The 21,948-nt window shown below is 41.4% G+C and overlaps 3 protein-coding genes across 4 annotated transcripts in view; 1 reads left to right on the top strand and 2 right to left on the bottom strand.

Moving 5' to 3' along the window:
• Positions 1-21,948, bottom strand: part of LOC139549612 (zinc finger protein 664-like) — a 438,201-nt gene that overhangs the window by 308,489 nt on the left and 107,764 nt on the right. The window lies entirely within an intron of this gene.
• The window catches only part of LOC139549671 (uncharacterized), a 520,909-nt gene that overhangs the window by 414,481 nt on the left and 84,480 nt on the right, over positions 1-21,948 (top strand). The window lies entirely within an intron of this gene.
• LOC139549449 (zinc finger protein 180-like) lies at positions 4,309-20,600 on the bottom strand. The gene is made up of 2 exons (XM_071359973.1): positions 20,031-20,600; positions 4,309-7,720 (listed from the first exon to the last, which is right to left on the bottom strand). Exon 2 carries the CDS (start codon positions 7,398-7,400, stop codon positions 6,411-6,413), a length of 990 nt encoding a protein of 329 aa, XP_071216074.1. The 5' UTR covers positions 7,401-7,720; positions 20,031-20,600; the 3' UTR covers positions 4,309-6,410.

Raw genomic sequence — 21,948 nt, 5'->3', positions numbered from 1 at the left:
TGTGGAGGTGTAAACAGGGCCCAGTCAGGAGGCTCTGAGTGTGTATTCCTGTGTGGAGGTGTAAACAGGGCCCAGTCAGGAGGCTCTGAGTGTGTATTCCTGTGTGGAGGTGTAAACAGGGCCCAGTCAGGAGTCTCTGAGTGTGTATTCCTGTGTGGAGGTGTAAACAGGGCCCAGTCAACTATCTGTGTGAACTGGATGAAAACTAGAATCTGTGTTTACTAGTTAAGACCATGTATGATATAGTATGATATAATATAAGATAGTAAGGTGCACCTGTAATTGTTTTAAACCTGTACTTGTTTAATAAATAATTCATTGTTTATTTAGTGGCACCACAAATGTGAATAAATATTTACAGAACAATTTACCAAACAAAACACATTACAATATTGCAACATTTCTGCAGACATGTCAGACCATAATAAATAATACATTTACTTTGTATAGTGCTTTTCATGACATATAATATATATAAATAATGACGTACAATAAAAACAACATATATTAAAAATGAATCATAGGTAAACTAACAATATTGTAGACTTGATGCTAAATACAGATTTTTCAGCTTTAGTGTGTATATCGTATCCACTTAGTTATGTTAGGAAGTTTGCCATCTTTATGACCGGCCCTGGTAACTTCACCCCAACTTCTCTTCTCCCCAGAACACAGTAACTTAACAACATAAGTGTTTATCTGACATTTAAGAGAAAATAAAAAATACAGCCGTAGCAGAGCCCCAAGTCCCATGGGGACGTCCTCGAGGGCGTGGATGTTCTCCCCATCAAAGGCCAGCGGGATTTCACTCTCATGGTGAAATGGATTTCCACCGATGTGCAGTAAAGGAGTGAAGAGCCGTGAAATCTGTGTCAACAAAAGTAAGAAAAGATTAATACACATACAATTAACAAAGAACATAAATGTTCAGCTGTAGTTTTATATAAGTATGCACACCTATGTTTATGAAGAAACAGATGATTGGTGCATAGGCATACCTTGTCACAGACATAAAGGCCACTCGGGTCCTCATTGAAGAGGTAGGGCAAGAGCAGAATCACTGCTGTGGTCTCCAGTCCTCGTAAAGTAAAGCAATGATCTTACTACACTTGCTAATTTTATTACAAAATACATAAGAGAAAGGGAAGGAATAATAGCAAATACCTCTTCTGTATTGTCCTTCAGGGACTGTCAAAATAGCAGGATGATGTCCTCACCCCTGCCTCGCCTCTCTACCTCTGATAGTCCTTGAATTATCTTTTTGTCTATATCCATTCCATGGACTTGATTCATTTCTGAGAAGATCTGAAAAGATAATTTGCATACATTTGTATGCTAATAATGTCAGTTTGTATTGACTGCTATGTAGGTTAAATGTACACTTCAAATGCAGCTGTCCTACAACAGATCTGTACCTTCTTCTTCATCCCAATTGCATTGTGTCCATGTTCTGTCCTATAAGAATTTCAGGAAGAGAAAGGAAGAGAAAATGTGTCAAAGAATAGTCTTACAAGCATTAAAACATATATATTAAATACATATTGAAAGATAAATGGCATCGACATACAATGTAATGTAAAATAGAAGAACATTTTGGAGAAGCACTAGCCAATACAGTACTGCCATACAGTAACAGTACTGCCATACAGTAACAGTACTGCCATACAGGCCTAATATCACATTTCAAGATATCTTTGTTCACAAATTGTTCAATATTTTATCAGGCTGACTTGAAAGATTATACGCAACATTTTGCTGCGTGGCAATACTGTGTTTGGATTCTGAAGGGCATTTATACAAAAGAGGTAGTCTAGACACTGTATTAATACCATTATGCATTTGAATCCCATCTACAGCTACCATCTAAGATATTAATTTCTCTCCACAAGGGAGCGTTCATGTAACGTTTCCAAAATGGGATAGTATTGTCCATGTAACGTTTCCAAAATGGGATAGTATTGTCCATGTAACGTTTCCAAAATGGGATAGTATTGTCCATGTAACGTTTCCAAAATGGGATAGTATTGTCCATGTAACGTTTCCAAAATGGGATTGTATTGTCCATGTAACATTTCCAAAATGGGATAGTATTGTCCATGTAACGTTTCCAAAATGGGATAGTATTGTCCATGTAACGTTTCCAAAATGGGACAGTATTGTCCATGCAACGTTTCCAAAATGGGATAGTATTGTAAATGTAACGTTTCCAAAATGGGATAGTATTGTCCATGCAACGTTTCCAAAATGGGATAGTATTGTACATGTAACGTTTCCAAAATGGGATAGTATTGTAAATGTAACGTTTCCAAAATGGGATAGTATTGTCCATGCAACGTTTTCAAAATGGGATAGTATTGTACATGTAACGTTTCCAAAATGGGATAGTATTGTACATGTAACGTTTCCAAAATGGGATAGTATTGTCCATGTAACGTTTCCAAAATGGGATATTATTGTCCTTGTAACGTTATGCCCCGTTGTGAGTTAATAGTATTGCATGCTGTATTAGGCTATAAGAAGAGGAAGACCTCCATTGACGATTCAGTTCGTTGTAACATCTCGTCTGGACAGGTCACCGTCCTTAGTTAGTTAGTTAACGTTAGCTAGTTCATTATCACAAAAGTGAGAACTGCTCTAGATTGGAAACTTACGTTAATGAGTGTAAAGCCATGTTGGCTTTATGGAAACGATATACAATATATGGGAAAGAATATAGTTGAGGGAAATAATCCAAACCTAGTTCTGCCTAGTTAGGACATAACGTTAGCTAGCTAGATAACGGTACTGTACTGTAGCTCATACAACGCCGACGGTCAAACCCGGCTTCCTAATATTTACGGTAATTAACTATAGTAACGTAATGGAAGATATTCACAGAAAACCATCATTGTCTTCGTTATTCATTATTAGTATGTTATATTATTATATAAATTATTTCGAGACATATTCAGAGCCAAACATCAACCCAACTTAACCTTTTTAACTGTTGTCGCATCCAAACTTGTCACCATCGTTTTCAGTTGTAATTGCGAAGTTCCCGGAAGAAGTCCAGCAACAACGGAGGTTCCTCGATGAACCCACCTTCTAACAAGTTCTTTGAAGAACCTTTTGGGGCTGTTTTTCATTGACCAGGGGGATCTGAGAACAACTCCAGTTGAACCCTTCATTTTTAGAGTTGTAGTCGGCTCTATTTACTCTCAGATTCAAAACATGATGATTAGCATCAACGATCAAGTCAGCTGCTGCTGCTCCAATACAGTATGAGGTGAGACGGTGAACTGATGTTGAACCGGGCAGTCAGCTGCTGCTGCTCCAATACAGTATGAGGTGAGACGGTGAACTGATGTTGAATCATAATGAATAAGTTAATTAGTGAAACTGTTAAAAAATAGTATATGGCCTATTAAATATATTACTCTATTGTTATCATATAGAAACATCATGGAATATTGTACATCATATTAGCATCAACATACATTATTGTTTCATTCAATTTCACATAATAAGGATATTTCATATTTTCAAGTTCAGAAGTCAGAACCCATCACCTGCTATGTAAAAGAGACAGAAGAATGCACAATGGTCAATGCTATCCGGGATCCTTGGGACATCCCTACCCTAAACCCTAACCTTAACCATTTTAAATGTCAACTTCAACAGGCTAGGGACTTCCCAAGGATGTATCTCTACCTGAAAATACATGATCTAAGTGATTGATAGTTGGTATTCAGCAGTCATAAAGCCTTATTTACTTGAACTACTAAAATAGTGATTTTGTCAGACAGCATAGACAGCAGCTCTACACTTTATTGACTGACTGATCCATTCATCCTTCCATCCCTCCTCAGCCTTCCTCTCCTCTGAAGACCCAGTGAGGGTGGAGCTCAGTCAGAGAGCTGTTGAGGGACTGGTTAGGAAGAACACTTCTACAGCCAGAGAGGAGAGAGGTCACACATGGTTTAGATGGTAAATATTAATGTCCCCTTAGCGGTTCATCACGTCAGCAAAAGGGAATATGTTCCATAATCCATGTTTATTTACATTAGTGCAAATTTTCCACTGATATTGGTGTAATTTCTCACCACTTTTGGCTGTATGAAAGTTAATTCCCCCTCAGACACACACATTTGTTCTTTGCTATTATGAAGGTCATTTGTGTAGAATGTACCTTTCCCCACTCAATCACAACATCTCTTTATATTAATTATGCATATTTGGTGAGCTGACTGCATCCAGACTATGTCAAAGGCCCATCCTGGTAGATCTGAACCTAATGCACCTTGGAGTGATCAGATGACAGAAGTCACATTTAGGTGCCAGGTGTAACTGAGGCCATAGATGCTCCATATCCATTACTTTGAGTGTTTTATATAATATGACTAAATGTGTTTCTGTGTTGCAGGGGCAGTCAAGAAATGGAACAGCAAGGCCACAGAACATGACATAATCAGAGCTGTGGGAGACCACCTCAAGCCCCCGGTAGAGCCGGGGGTGGTGTTTACCACTCCACCAGCAGAGCTGTGGGAGACCACCTCAAGCCCCTGGTAGAGCCGGGGGTGGTGTTTACCACTCCACCAGCAGAGCTGTGGGAGACCACCTCAAGCCCCTGGTAGAGCCGGGGGTGGTGTTTACCAGTCCACCATCAGAGCTGTGGGAGACCACCTCAAGCCCCCTGGTAGAGCCGGGGGTGGTGTTTACCACTCCACCAGCAGAGCTGTGGGAGACCACCTCAAGCCCCTGGTAGAGCCGGGGGTGGTGTTTACCACTCCACCACGCCTTCAGCAGGCTGGAAAAGTGATACTGTTTTTCATACTAAGAGGGACCAAGAGTCTGTTGATTGGTCATTGGGCTCATTTGTTGAAATCAAATCAAGCTTTATTTATACAGCACATTTCAGACATGATGCAACACAATGGCTTCACAGGGGGGGGAAAAATGAAAATAAACAAATATATTTGGTACACAACAAACAGAAGACTAACAACTGAAAGACTAATGAACATTCTAAGGAAATACCATTGATTAAAATATTAATTGGATGCAATATCCAACCCAAAATAAAAGCTTGTTTTTTAGGAGGGGCTCTGAAAGACTAGTTTGACTAGTAACAACAACTGGGACATAAAAGACACCCACCATGAGACCCACTAAATCTGCCCAAGAAGAGAAAAACTAAAGAAAAACCCACACCAAACTTAAAGACAGGAAGACCCAGTCCCCAATGTCATGCTCTAGTACATTTGGGTTGGCACATCTGAACATGAACCCTGATATTCTAAAAGAAGGGCAACAGCGTCAATATAATTATACCTGAAAATTGTCAGTTGATTGTATACATAATTGATTACTAAATGTTACATGAATTGTAAATATGAAATATCAAAACCAAATGTTTGTTAATATGTATTGTATGTATAATATAGAACATAAAGTAAAATGTATAAATCACTGATATCGATTAGGGGACTTAAACTTAAACTTCAAACTTAAAGACAGGAAGGAAAAAAGGAACGCAACACTTATTTGTCATCACTCATCGATATCACGTTGAAATCAATTGTGCGAGAGGAGGGAGATGAGGTTTCACGTCCTGTTAAAACTAACAGCTCAAAAACCACACAGAATCTAGGAATAATGTGTACATCACTGGTTAGAGGACAATTTGTAGAAAACAGCTCGCTACATTTAGAAGTGTTGCATTTTGATTCAAGTGGGTCACCAACGTGGTGTAACACAGCTCTTTTTGTGTTAGTCACTTTTTGTTAAATCACATAAATAGTACTCTTTCAATTCAGAGCCTGGATTTTTCCCAAGGCTAATATCCATATCACGCTGAAATTAATTGAATGTGGCAAACGTTTAGGGTTCTACATTGTGAAACTCCTTAAAATACTCATACTACAATGTTAAAACATTCTACATTGTGACATTAATTCATTGATATCACAAAATAACTCCTTCATGTATGTAGTTTGTCACACTGAACACAGCTATAAGGTTTCTCTCCTGTGTGTGTTCTCTGGTGTACAGTCAGATTGCTAGATGTAGTAAATTTTTTCCCACATTGATCACAACTAAAAGGTTTCTCTCCTGTGTGTGTTCTCTGGTGTGATGTCAGGTGGCCAGATGTAGTAAAACTCTTCCCACATTGACCACAGCTATAAGATTTCTCTCCTGTGTGTGTTCTCTGGTGTGATGTCAGGTGGCCAGATCGACCAAAACTCTTCCCACATTGACCACAGCTAAAAGGTTTCTCTCCTGTGTGTATTCTCTGGTGTAGAGTCAGATTGCTAGATGTAGTAAAACTCTTCCCACATTGACCACAGCTATAAGGTTTATCTCCTGTGTGTGTTCTCTGGTGTGATGTCAGGGAGCCAGATGTAGTAAAACTCTTCCCACATTGACCACAGCTATAAGTTCTCTCCTGTGTGTATTCTCTGGTGCACTGTCAGATCTCTAGATACACCAAAACTCTTCCCACATTGACCACAGCTATAAGGTTTCTCTCCTGTGTGTGTTCTCTGGTGTACAGTCAGATTGCTAGATGTAGTAAAACTCTTCCCACATTGACCACAGCTAAAAGATTTCTCTCCTGTGTGTGTTCTCTGGTGTGATGTCAGGTGGCCAGATATAGTAAAACTCTTCCCACATTGACCACAGCTATAAGGTTTCTCTCCTGTGTGTATTCTCTGGTGCACTGTCAGATCTCTAGATACACCAAAACTCTTCCCACATTGACCACAGCTATAAGGTTTCTCTCCTGTGTGTGTCCTCTGGTGTGATGTCAGGTGGCCAGATGTAGTAAAACTCTTCCCACATTGACCACAGCTATAAGGTTTCTCTCCTGTGTGTGTCCTCTGGTGTGATGTCAGGTGGCCAGATGTAGTAAAACTCTTCCCACATTGACCACAGCTATAAGGTTTCTCTCCTGTGTGTATTCTCTGGTGCACTGTCAGATCTCTAGATAAACCAAAACTCTTCCCACATTGACCACAGCTATAAGGTTTCTCTCCTGTGTGTGTTCTCTGGTGTCGAATCAGAGAGCCAGATGCAGTAAAACTCTTCCCACATTGACCACAGCTATAAGGTTTCTCTCCTGTGTGTGTTCTCTGGTGTCGAATCAGAGAGCCAGATGCAGTAAAACTCTTCCCACATTGACCACAGCTATAAGGTTTCTCTCCTGTGTGTGTCCTCTGGTGTGATGTCAGGTGGCCAGATGTAGTAAAACTCTTCCCACATTGACCACAGCTATAAGGTTTCTCTCCTGTGTGTGTTCTCTGGTGTAGAGTCAGAGAGCCAGATGCAGTAAAACTCATCCCACATTGACCACAGCTATAAGGTTTCTCTCCTGTGTGTGTTCTCTGGTGTTGAATCAGATGGTTTGATGCAGTAAAACTCATTCCACATTGACCACAGCTATAAGGTTTTTCTCCTGTGTGTGTTCTCTGGTGTACTGTCAGATGGCTTGATGTAGTAAAACTCTTCCCACATTGATCACAGCTATAAGGTTTCTCTCCTGTGTGTACTCGCTGGTGTATTTTAAGTTCTGATGAAGATTTGCAACCTTTCCCACAGTCAGAGCAGCAGTGAGTTCTCTTCCCTGTGGATCTCTGCTGGTGTTTATTGAGGTGTTCTGATCTGGAGAGACTCTTCTCTGCCTCTACAGCATCATGAGGTTGTTGAGGCTCCCCAGAGGATCCACGATAGTCCCGTCTCTCTCCTGTGTGAACAACAAAGTCAGACAGATGATTAAAGGCCCACAACAGCGGTAATCCATTGTAAAAGGTGATGCCAACAGCGTAGCCATGATGTTGTACAACAATTGATGTCTGTAATGAATGTTAAAATTATTTGACAATTGTCTTAAAATGAGCAAGAAGTCATATTTTGTCTTGTTTTCACATTAGTAGTAACATCTAAGATTGTAGACTAGAAATAAGTTATTCATGTTGTTGAAACTCTAAGCAGTGTGCCAGACGACCTTTGACCTCCAATACAGGCCCCTTTCTGTGTTGCTAAAATTGCGGAACGAGGGCAATTTGATTGCAGAAACTCCTCCATGCTAATGAGGAAACCGCTAGTTATGGATGTAGTGTATCTGGTAATGAGGAAACCACTAGTTATGGATGTAATGTATCTGGTAATGAGGAAACCACTAGTTATGGATGTAGTGTATCTGGTAATGAGGAAACCACTAGTTATGGATGTAGTATATCTGGTAATGAGGAAACCACTAGTTATGGACGTAGTATATCTGCCAGGAGCAAAAATGGCGAGCAAATATTTTAGTTTTTCACAATGTATTCTGAATGTGAAAGGGGGAAAACTCAGGGGAGTAACCTCCATTTCCAGGTTGCTTATGAGTACATTTCACACTACTTTGGATTATAATTGTAAGGCTCGTTTGAATGTCCTGCTTAATATAATGTTTGTGTCATCATCGCAAATCAACCGCTTTCTATTTAAAAAACACTTCAACCAGTAAAATGCTCTTTGTCTTTTCCATCAACCTGACAATGAGGGTTTGTACACGGTTTGCCAAATTGGCCCATAACTTCACCTAACAACAAATATACCTGTAATGAACGAAGAAGTAGACCTACTGTAGGACCCATAACTTCACCTAACAACATAGACCTACTGTAGGACCCATAACTTCACCAAACAACAAATAAAGGAAAATAGCTCTGTGTGTTGTACAATAGCCTATCCATCAAGGAACAGTTCTCTACACATTACGAGCTAAGTATCTCTGTGTGCAAACAGACTAACGAGACTCTACAGTAAATCAAGCAAACAATAACATTATAAACAATTTGTTAGGGATGTTGGATCCAACGTGGAGCACGGCATAACTGTCTTTACCAGAGTAATGAATGAAGAAGCACTTTGGTTGTTGTTGCATGTCATGATGTTTGTCATTTGACTGTCATTCAGAAAATGATTTCCTGGATCAGCTGATGATAGTTGAACATGTGACTGTAACTAAACAGCTACAGTATTAAGATTTATGTGTAATTATTGAAGAACCACATTAATGACAGTATCCATTTAGGTGTTGTCAATAAGATTAAGATTATTTAATTTTTTTATTTCTTATTTCACCTTTATTTAATCAGGTAGGCCAGTTGAGAACAAGTTCTCATTTACAACTGCGGCTTGGCCAAGATAAAGCAAAGCAGTGCGACAAAAACAACACAGATTTACACGTGGGATAAACAAACGTACAGTCAATAACACAATAGAAAAATCTATATACAGTGGTGTGCAAATGGAGTAAGGAGGTAAGGCAATAAATAGGCCATATTAGCAAAGTAACTACAATTTAGCAAATTAACACTGGAGTGATAGATGTGCAGATGATGTGCAAGTAGAAATACTGGTGTGCAAAAGAGCAAAAAAAGTAAATAAAAACATGGGGATGAGGTAGGCAATTGGATGGGCTATTTACAGATGGGCTGTGTACAGCTGCAGCGATTGGTAAGCTGCTCAGATAGCTGATGCTTAAAGTTAGTGAGGGAGATATAAGTCTCCAACTTCAGCGATTTTTGCAATTCGTTCCAGTCATTGGCAGCAGAGAACTGGAAGGAAAGGTGGCCAAAGGAGGTGTTGCTATGCTGATCAGCGAGCTGAGATAAGGGGGGACTTTACCTAGCAAAGACTTATAGATGACCTGGAGCCAGTGGGTTTGGCAATGAATATGTAGCGAGGGATAGCTGACAAGAGTATACAGTTCACAGTGGTGGGTGGTATATGGGGCATTGGTGACAAAACGGATGGCACTGTGAAGGACTGCATCCAGTTTGCTGAGTATAGTGTTATAGGCTATTTTGTAAATGACATCGCCGAAGTCAAGGATCGGTAGGATAGTCCGTTTTACGAGGGTATGTTTGGCAGCGTGAGTGAAGGAGGCTTTGTTTGCGAAATAGGAAGCCGGTTCTAGATTTAATTTTGGATTGGAGAGGCTAAATATTAGTCTGGAAGGAGAGATTATAGTTGTCCACATATTCTAAGTCAGAACCGTCCAGAGTAGTGATGCTAGTCGGGCTTGTGTGGGCAGCGATCGGTTGTTGATTGATCGGTTGTTCTTACCGGCTGTTGAGTCGAACGCCTTGGCCAGGTCGATGAAGACGGCTGCACAGTACTGTCTTTTATCGATGGTGGTTATGATATCATTTAGTACCTTGAGCGTGGCTGATGTGACCAGCTCGGAAACCGGGATAGTCAGAACATCAACATGTGAGCGCCTGGGGACACACAGGGCCTGGGGTAACCTCTACATCACCCGAGGAACAGAGGAGTAGGATGAGGGTACGGCTAAAGGCTATCAGAACTGGTCGTCTAGTGCGTTGTGAACAGAGAATAAAAGGAGCAGATTTCTGGGTGTGGTAGGATAGATTCAAGGCATAATGTACAGACAGGGGTATGGTAGGGTGCGGGTACAGTGGAGGTAAACCTAGGCATTGAGTGACAATAAGAGGGGTTGCATCTCTGGAGGCACTATTTATGCTAGATGAGGTCACCACATGTGTGGGATTTGGGACAAAAGAGTTCTCTGAGGCATGTTGAGTGGGACTAGGGGCTCCGCAGTAAAATAAAACAATGATAACTACCCTAATACAACAGTATTCAAGGCATATTTACATTAGAGAGAGACATAAAATGAGACATAAAGCAATCACAGGTGTTGATTGTGAGAGCTAGCTAAGACAACAACGGGTAAGACAACAGCAACACGTAAAATGTAGATGAATGGGCAGAGAGGGTCAGTTAACTACACACAGGGCCTGAGTTCGAGGTTGGGGCCGACAGAAACAAAATAAACAAAATGGAGACCCGTGATTAATGAACAGTCCAGCAGGCATCAGCTATGTAGCCAAGTGATTATAGGTTCCAGTGAACAGCAATATATGAACCAGGGAAGCCGTTAGGTAGTCATTACTACGCTAGCCGGGAGATGCGCCTGGCTCGAGGCTAACTGGTGCTAGCTTCGGGATAAGGGTGTCACCGACGTCTGGCAAAGGCCGGTTGAGGGCACATCGGACGGAATTGCGTCGGCAGACCAGTCGTGATGGATCGGCGGTGCTCCGTGTCGACAAAGGGTCCAGGCCAATTGGAAAAAGAGGTATTATAGCTGGAGTAATTTTGTTTGCTAGCCGGGAGATGCACCTGGCTCGAGGCTAACTGGTGCTAGCTTCGGGACAAGGGTGTTAGCCACTGTAGCCAATCCGGTGCAAAGGTCCAGAACTTACGGCAGGAATCCGGTGATGTAGTGGCTTCTAGTCGTCTTAGTGAAGAGTCTGGGAGGCATCAGCTGTGTAGCCGAGTGATCATAGGGTCCACTGAGCAGGCCGGGAGATGGGCCTGGCTCAAGGCTAGCTTCGGGGCTGGGCCACTCGGTGGCAGCTAGCTAGCTGTGATTATCCGGTGTAATGGTCCTGAGCTTACGGCAGGAATATGGTGATGTAGAGAAAAACAGTCCGATATGCTCAGGGTTGATATCGCGCTGTGCAGACTGGCAGGTACTATCCAGGCTAAAAGCGTCTGGTGTCTGAGTTAAAAAGGTAAAGGCTGCTAGCAGTGGCTAACAATGACTAAATAACTAGTAGCTAATTAGCTGGTTAGCTTCTGATGGCTAGCTACTGATGGAGGTTCTAGCTATAAGGTTTGAAAAAAAATAGCAGATTCGTATCATAATGGGTGAGGCGTGTTGCCGGAAGGTATATTTAATTTAAAAATGGAAAAAGATTTAAATATATTGCAATATATACAAAAAAAGCGAGAAAAAAAACAAACCATTTACAACAAACACGTCTTAATGCTACGCCATCTTGGATTACAAGATGACTCTGTTAAAAACCATTGGATTTAGCAAACTCTGAAATTATTTAGTATTTCTGTGCCCATGAAAACTGTTTTCCCAGCGTAACATAAGGAGACACTAAATGATACATAGTTCGAGTGCATTTCAGAATACAAAAAAACTGTCCGACAGCAAGATCCCTTATTTAAGTTGAAGTTCATCATATGACAAGCGTAACGCTATGACTATAACTACTGTTCCCTGAAGGAGGGGAACTAGGTACAACATACTATTAAATCCACACCTTATGAAAATAACAACTGTTCCCTGAAGGAGGGAAACGAGGTACAACATACTATTAAATGCACATGTTATGACTATAACTATTGTTCCCTGAAGGAGGGAAACTAGGTACAACATACTATTATATCCACATGTTATGACTATAACTACTGTTCCCTGAAGGAGGGAAACTAGGTACAACATACTATTAAATCCACGCCTTCCTGGAATCCCTGCCTTCCACAGGTGATGAGCGTGAGGCTTGGATTTATTCCTTCAATTTAATACCGCTCTTCACCGACCCAGGAAGGGGTGGGGCCAATCAGGTGTTGTACCTCGTTTCCCTCCTTCAGGAAACAGTAATTATAGTCAAAGTTACACTTCCTTTCAGTCAGTCAACTTCGGAACAACATACTATGGAGAAATAGATTCATTTCCCATGCCGACCCAAACGGATACTAAATAAAACGACCCCTGGCAGACCACCCAGACCTGACCCTACAACATGTGTCAGTTTTGTCAATTTATTCATTGTCTTTTGTTTGAAACACTCCTGTCAATGTTGAGTAAGGACGCACACCTGATTACGCATATAGAAGTAGGACTAGTCTACTTGGACTGAGCACAAATGTAGGCCTATAAATGTGCCCATTTGGGGATGTCTGATAGTATTTCAGATTGTCTTAACGCACCACCACTAATGAGTTGTGGAGCTTCTAAAAAAAAAATGATTCAGCTTCTCCAACTAATTTTTTCTTCACCCCAAACAGCAGGTAAACAAAGTCTTACGAATCCATTACGAATGACAATAGTTGCTCAAAGTATTTGTAAATTATTTCCAGCTCTCGCCCTTTCGATAACCACTCAGCATTAAAGGGAAAAATGTAATGCTCTGATCCAGTGGAAATGTCATAAAATACCTGATTACTTCTTATCCTTTGCACAAATAGACGACAGATGTGTCTGTCCAGAACTCACTGGAGCAGGAAACTGAGGGCCCAGAATATTTTATACAATGTTGCAAGTTTCAGAGGACCCAGTTGATAGTTGATAGAATGTTTCAAGTTCGTTGTTGACAGGCCATGTGCAGGCAATGTGATTTTTAGGATATTTATTTTTAATCTGGATATTTTCTACTTGCAGGCTGCAAATGTTTTTGTTTGTTGGTTTCATGTAGGCTATTTTTACATAGTTGGCAATGGCAATAAAAGTTACTTTTAGATTTGTATAATTTTCATTTAGATTGAATGTAGATTAATCACAGATAATGATGTTGAGATAAAGACTATTATAATTATTATTACTATTATAAATTAAATGAAACTGTTCCAGTAAAATGTGAATATGAAAATCCTAACTGGCACCAGATCAGTAGAAATTGGCACCAAATGGGAAAAGGTTGCTGACTGCTGGTGTAGCCTATTACCAGAAACTATAGGAGCATAACGACTGCCGGTGTAGCCTATTACCAGAAATTCGGGAAGCGTGGATTTGTAGGTCTTATATGTCAAGGTGCTCTGTGCCTCTGCTCTTTGCCCCTGCATAGTCGCTTACACAACTGGACAAATAAACATTGTAAACCATAGCCTAGCCAACTGCCAATTTGTTTTTCTAAGTGTGAGGCCCTTTTCCCTGGGACTGTCTGGAGAACATTGAAGGAGACATAGTCCTATCCAACTTTTTAAAAGTGTTTCCCAAACAAGCACAAGCAGTGTAAGCGACTATTACCAGAAACTATAGGAGCATAACGACTGCTGGTGTAGCCTATTACCAGAAACTATAGGAGCATAACGACTGCTGGTGTAGCCTATTACCAGAAACTATAGGAGCATAACGACTGCTGGTGTAGCCTATTACCAGAAACTATAGGAGCATAACGACTGCTGGTGTAGTCTATTACCAGAAACTATAGGAGCATAACGACTGCTGGTGTAGCCTATTACCAGAAACTATAGGAGCATAACGACTGCTGGTGTAGCCTATTACCAGAAACTATAGGAGCATATCGACTGCTGGTGTAGCCTATTACCAGAAACTATAGGAGCATAACGACTGCTGGTGTAGCCTATTACCAGAAACTATAGGAGCATAACGACTGCTGGTGTAGCCTATTACCAGAAACTATAGGAGCATAACGACTGCTGGTGTAGCCTATTACCAGAAACTATAGGAGCATAACGACTGCTGGTGTAGCCTATTACCAGAAACTATAGGAGCATAACGACTGCTGGTGTAGTCTATTACCAGAAACTATAGGAGCATAACGACTGCTGGTGTAGCCTATTACCAGAAACTATAGGAGCATAACGACTGCTGGTGTAGCCTATTACCAGAAACTATAGGAGCATATCGACTGCTGGTGTAGCCTATTACCAGAAACTATAGGAGCATAACGACTGCTGGTGTAGCCTATTACCAGAAACTATAGGAGCATATCGACTGCTGGTGTAGCCTATTACCAGAAACTATAGGAGCATAACGACTGCTGGTGTAGCCTATTACCAGAAACTATAGGAGCATAACGACTGCTGGTGTAGCCTATTACCAGAAACTATAGGAGCATATCGACTGCTGGTGTAGCCTATTACCAGAAACTATAGGAGCATAACGACTGCTGGTGTAGCCTATTACCAGAAACTATAGGAGCATAGGGACTGCAAGTGTAGCCTATTACCAGACACTACAGGAGCATAACGACTGCTGGTGTAGCCTATTACCAGAAACTATAGGAGCATAACGACTGCTGGTGTAGCCTATTACCAGAAACTATAGGAGCATAACGACTGCTGGTGTAGCCTATTACCAGAAACTATAGGAGCATATCGACTGCTGGTGTAGCCTATTACCAGAAACTATAGGAGCATAACGACTGCTGGTGTAGCCTATTACCAGAAACTATAGGAGCATAACGACTGCTGGTGTAGTCTATTACCAGAAACTATAGGAGCATAACGACTGCTGGTGTAGCCTATTACCAGAAACTATAGGAGCATATCGACTGCTGGTGTAGTCTATTACCAGAAACTATAGGAGCATAACGACTGCTGGTGTAGCCTATTACCAGAAACTATAGGAGCATATCGACTGCTGGTGTAGTCTATTACCAGAAACTATAGGAGCATACCAAGCCTTCCCCATTTCTCTTTCTCCCAAATACAGTCAGCTGATGTTCTGAAAGAGCTGCAAAATCTGGACCCTTACAAATCAGCCGGGCTAGATAATCTGGAACCTTTCTTTCTAAAACTATCTGCTGAAATTGTTGCCACCCCTATTACTAGCCTTTTCAACCTCTCTTTCGTGTCGTCTGAGATTCCCAAAGATTGGAAAGCAGCTGCGGTTATCCCCTCTTCAAAGGGGGGGACACTTAACCCAAACAGCTACAGACCCATATCTATCCTACCCTGCCTTTCTAAGGTCTTCGAAAGCCAAGTTAACAAACAGATTACCGACCATTTCGAATCCCACCATACCTTCTCCGCTATGCAATCTGGTTTCAGAGCTGGTCATGGGTGCATCTCAGCCACGCTCAAGGTCATAAACGATATCTTAACCGCCATCGATAGGAAACAATACTGTGCAGCCGTATTCATTGACCTGGCCAAGGCTTTTGACTCTGTCAATCACCACATCCTCATCGGCAGACTCGACAGCCTTGGTTTCTCTAATGATTGCCTCGCCTGGTTCACCAACTACTTCTCTGATCGAGTTCAGTGTGTCAAATCGGAGGGTCTGTTGTCCGGGCCTCTGGCAGTCTCTATGGGGGTGCCACAGGGTTCAATTCTTGGACCGACTCTCTTCTCTGTATACATCAATGATGTCGCTCTTGCTGCTGGTGAGTCTCTGATCCACCTCTACGCAGACGACACTATTCTGTATACTTCTGGCCCTTCTTTTGACACTGTGTTAACAACCCTCCAGGCGAGCTTCAATGCCATACAACTCTCCTTCCGTGGCCTCCAATTGCTCTTAAATACAAGTAAAACTAAATGCATGCTCTTCAACCGATCGCTGCCTGCACCTGCCCGCCTGTCCAACATCACTACTCTAGACGGCTTTGACTTAGAATATGTGGACAACTACAAATACCTAGGTGTCTGGTTAGACTGTAAACTCTCCTTCCAGACTCACATCAAACATCTCCAATCCAAAGTTAAATCTAGAATTGGCTTCCTATTCCGCAACAAAGCATCCTTCACTCATGCTGCCAAACATACCCTTGTAAAACTGACCATCCTACCAATCCTCGACTTCGGTGATGTCATTTACAAAATAGCCTCCAATACCCTACTCAATAAATTGGATGCAGTCTATCACAGTGCCATCCGTTTTGTCACCAAAGCCCCATATACCACCCACCACTGCGACCTGTATGCTCTCGTTGGCTGGTCCTCGCTTTATACTCGTCGCCAAACCCACTGGCTCCAGGTCATCTACAAGACCCTGCTAGGTAATTCCCCCCCTTATCTCAGCTCGCTGGTCACCATAGCAGCACCTACCTGTAGCACGCGCTCCAGCAGGTATATCTCGCTGGTCACCCCCAAAACCGATTCTTCCTTTGGCCGCCTCTCCTTCCAGTTCTCTGCTGCCAATGACTGGAACGAACTACAAAAATCTCTGAAACTGGAAACACTTATCTCCCTCACTAGCTTTAAGCACCAGCTGTCAGAGCAGCTCATAGATTACTGCACCTGTACATAGCCCATCTATAATTTAGCCCAAACAACTACCTCTTTACCTACTGTATTCATTTATTTATTTTTGCTCCTTTGCACCCCATTATTTCTATCTCTACTTTGCACTTTCTTCCACTGCAAACCAACCATTCCAGTGTTTTTTTTTTTTTACTTGCTATATTGTATTTACTTCGCCACCATGGCCTTTTTATATTTTTATTTATTTTTATATATATTTTGTTTGCCTTCACCTCCCTTATCTCACCTCACTTGCTCACATTGTATATAGACTTATTTTTTTCACTGTATTATTGACTGTATGTTTGTTCTACTCCATGTGTAACTATGTGTTGTTGTATGTATCGAACTGCTTTGCTTTATCTTGGCCAGGTCGCAATTGTAAATGAGAACATGTTCTCAATTTGCCTACCTGGTTAAATAAAGGTGAAATAAAAATAAATAAATAGATAACGACTGCTGGTGTAGTCTATTACCAGAAACTATAGGAGCATAACGACTGCTGGTGTAGTCTATTACCAGAAACTATAGGAGCATAACGACTGCTGGTGTAGTCTCTTACCAGAAACTATAGGAGCATAACATCAGAATTTACGAAGGCCAGCAGCAGCGGGAAGAGTAGTCTAAAGAAGAGGTTTTTCTGATGGTTAGAATATGTTGTTTCAGAGGGGTGTCATCAATAGCCCAGAATGACAAAGTGAAAACAGGTAATAAACAGAAATACCTTATTTACATAAGTATTCAGACCATTTGCTATAAGACTCGTAATAGTCACTTACAACATTAACAATGTCTACACTGTATTTCTGATCAATAAATGTGCTTTTCTTTCAAAAACAAGGACATTTCTAAGTGACCCCAAACTTTGAACGGTAGTGTACATAACATTACATAAAACCCCTGAGTCTTCCTCACGCTTCAGAAACAGGAGATGACCTATTAGCCGTTCCGGCTCGCACAAGCCAAGGATCGAGCAAGGCCACCCTTCTACATAATACAATACAGAATTCATTGCAAATTACAAAATATATAGACATGGCTGTGTTTCTTTAAATTAAGTGGAGTTTTGCCAGTAAGGTGCTTTACATTTGTTGTATCTTTAAGATGACCTACTGAGGGAACCACTTTTGACTAGAGATCAGTTCACTGGAAGTGAATTGTACACCTCTGAGAGGGCAGTTAACAGACCACAATAAGCAATGCTTCACCCTGCATTAAGAATTAATCTCGAATAACTCAATCCAGAAGGCGGAGCTGTTTAGCTTTCATGAAAGCTAGAATCAACTTTCAGGTGCATCTTGTTTCCATGAATCATCCTTGAGATGTATCTACAACTTGTTCAGAGTCCACCTGTGTTAAATTCAATTGATTGGACATGATTTGGAAAGGCACACACCTGTCTGTATAAGGTCCCACAGATGACAGTGCATGTCAGAGCAAAAACCAAGCAATGAGGTCGAAGGAATGGTCCGTATATTATTTCAGTTTACTAAATAGTTTTTCCCTAATTACTTGTTCTATAATAAGCATGGAGGTTTCCCCTATCAACCAGTCATAGGTACTGGTGACAAAGCGCCTCGTAACCTAGCTGGGAATGGGACAGACGGAATCCTTCTGTGGTAACAGACAGGGGCGATTTGTAATCAAATCTAATTCCCAGGAATGGGGTTCATATGAACCACAGAGACTGTGTGGGATAATAACATGGCCCTGTCCAACCCTGCTTGTTCCCTCGACTCCGCTACCAACCACCAATCTCCAACAGGGCCCTTAACCTGTATCACTAGACACCTCATAGTTAGCTACAGGTAGGAATCAGCAATGAATCCCAGTAATGAGACACCTCTGGGGAGGGGTGTCAGCAACATTTAAAAAAATATATATATAGTGTTTTATGACAAACCGTTTTTTTTTACAAATCCGTCAAGACACGAACTTAGACTTTACTGTGAAATGCTTTACTTACAAGCCCTTAACCAACAGTGCAGTTCAAGAAGAAGAAAACGTTTACCAAGTAGACTAAAATAAAAAGTAATAATACAAAGTAACACAATAACGAGTCAGTGCGGAGGCTATATACAGGGGGCACCGGTACTGAGTCAGTGTGGAGGCTATATACAGGGGACACCGGTACCGAGTCAGTGAGGAGGCTATATACAGGGGGCACCGGTACCGAGTCAGTGTGCGGGGGTACAGGCTAGTTGAGGTAATCTGTACATGAAGGTAGGGGAGTGTAGTGACTATGCATAGGTAACAAACAACCAGTGAGTAGCAGCAGTGCACAAAAGGGAGGGGGGTGGGGGGGGGTCAATGTAAATTGTCCGGTGGTGATTTCATGAATTGTTCAGCAGTCTTATGGCTTGGAGGTAGAAGCTGTTGAGGAAGCTTTTGGTTCTAGACTTGGAGCTCCGGTACCACTTGCCGTGCGGTAGCAGAGAAAACAGTCTATGACTTGGGTGACTGGAGTCTCTGACAATTTTGTGGGCTTTCCTCTGACACCGCCTATTATATAGGTCCTGGATGGCAGGAAGCTTGGCCACAGTGATGTACTGGGCCGTTCGCACTACCCTCTGTAGCACCTTACGGTCAGATGCCAAGCAGTTGCCATACCAGGTGGTGATGCAACCGGTCATTATTTGACTATTTTACCTGCCAGAGCCAGTCTACCTCTGAAAATAACATACAGTCCTTGGACCTTGAGGAGTAACGGGGGCAGCAATCAGCAGTAGAAACAATAACAAAGCGTACTCCCTGCCCGTTTCGGTAAAAAGCTGAGGGATGGGGCTGGAGAAATGCAACCATTCATGATATCAACATTATAATTTTAACCATGTTTTGAGGATATACAGTGTTCGTTTATATTTACTGACAAACATTGGAGTAAAAAAAAGCTTATATTTTGGGTTCTGATGGGGTACGACAGTTGAACTAACCTCATGAGGCATTTATAAGTGAATTCTTAAAGAAACAGATGGGTACATATCATTAATGTATAACTCCCAAAATGGATGTAACAACTACTGATTGCCCCTTTAAGACTAGATATTGGGCTAATCTAATAGGAGATATTGAGGACTACAGTATTTCAGGCATTGTCATTAGATGCATTTGATCAATTGTTAACGTTTTGTTGATGGTCCACTCTTGATGTTCTACACGTTACAGTGTAGCTTCAGCCATTCCTACAGAACAACATTAAAGTGTAGAACCCCTTTACTGCATATTGGTTCAACGACTGCAGAGACGGTACTTACTGGGGTTAAACAGATCTCCAACCTCCTCTTCTTCCTTCCTCCTCCTTCAATGTGACAGTCATCTCCCCCTCCTCCTCTTTCACTCCAAAAACTGCATCCTCCTCTTTCTCTTCCTCTTCTTTTACTGTAACATCTTCCTCCTCTTTCACTCTGAACGCGTCTTCCTCTTCTTTCACTGTAACGTCTTTCTCTTCTTCTTTCACTGTAACAGCCTCACCCTCTACTTGTTTTTGTATTGTAACATCCTTCTCTTCCTCCTCCTCTTTGACGAAAGCTTCTTTCTCCGTCCAGCAGACCCCCTCTTCTTTAGCAGGAGGAGAGTAGCTTAGTGAACTCATGGTCGGAGATGTTAGCTAGCTAGCATTAGCGACTAGCTTAGTTCTAAGCTAACTTAGCAAACCAGCAAGCTGACAAACAACGTAAATATATAATTGAATGGGCCAACAAGTACATACGACAGAAGTGTGTTTAATACACAGCGACTAATATACACCAAAACAGTGTAAAGAGGGTGAATGTTGTAGCTATGTTTGCTAGAAAGCTACCGAGGTGTCTGACGAGCTGTTGTTGTTGAGCGTCCCGTCCACTAGATTATACGTCACACTGGCAGCGTCGCCTGAACCTAAAAGACGCACATCGCCATCTGCTGACTGGAGTGGGCAACACAGTTGAGGAACCAAAAGTTTATTTTTCATTTATTTAATAAAAGTTGATTATTATATAAAGTCGTTCAAAGAGAAGCATGTGTTGATTGATTCGTGTTTAATGAGTGATAATTTAAAACAAACTTTACACCCACTACATATTTGCATTGATCCATACTTCTGACATGGATAATTTTGACCCCAGAGGAATATCTTTTATCATAGCCAAAATGTGGTTTATTCAATTCTTCCAATTTTTCATGACTTTGTCAATCAACTTGTTCTTAATAAATCTAAATCATGGTTTAGTGTTTCTGTATCAAATGGACTTTTACCAAATTCAAATCCTTTGGAGTCATTTTGACCCCAGCCAAAAGCACCTTTGATAAATAGGATGTTTATTTCAAATACAAATACAAATACACCTTTGATAAATAGGACGTTTATTTCAAATACAAATACAAATACACCTTTGATAAATAGGACGTTTATTTCAAATCAAATAACATTTCATTGGTCACCTACACATGTTTAGCAGATGTTATTGTGGGTGTAGTGGTCACCTACACATGTTTAGCAGATGTTATTGTGGGTGTAGTGGTCACCTACACATGTTTAGCAGATGTTATTGTGGGTGTAGTGGTCACCTACACATGTTTAGCAGATGTTATTGTGGGTGTAGTGGTCACCTACACATGTTTAGCAGATGTTATTGTGGGTGTAGTGGTCACCTACACATGTTTAGCAGATGTTATTGTGGGTGTAGTGGTCACCTACACATGTTTAGCAGATGTTATTGGGGGTGTAGTGGTCACCTACACATGTTCAGCAGATGTTATTGGGGGTGTAGTGGTCACCTACACATGTTTAGCAGATGTTATTGTGGGTGTAGTGGTCACCTACACATGTTTAACAGATGTTATTGGGGGTGTAGTGGTCACCTACACATGTTTAACAGATGTTATTGGGGGTGTAGTGGTCACCTACACATGTTTAGCAGATGTTATTGTGGGTGTAGTGGTCACCTACACATGTTTAACAGATGTTATTGGGGGTGTAGTGGTCACCTACACATGTTTAGCAGATGTTATTGGGGGTGTAGTGGTCACCTACACATGTTTAACAGATGTTATTGGGGGTGTAGTGGTCACCTACACATGTTTAACAGATGTTATTGGGGGTGTAGTGGTCACCTACACATGTTTAACAGATGTTATTGGGGGTGTAGTGGTCACCTACACATGTTCAGCAGATGTTATTGGGGGTGTAGTGGT

Source organism: Salvelinus alpinus, chromosome 2 (genome assembly GCF_045679555.1).
Source record: "Salvelinus alpinus chromosome 2, SLU_Salpinus.1, whole genome shotgun sequence".
Classification (NCBI taxonomy): Eukaryota; Metazoa; Chordata; class Actinopteri; order Salmoniformes; family Salmonidae; genus Salvelinus; species Salvelinus alpinus.
The sequence above is the reverse complement of the archived record's forward strand: the minus strand, read 5'-3'. Positions and strand labels throughout refer to the sequence as shown.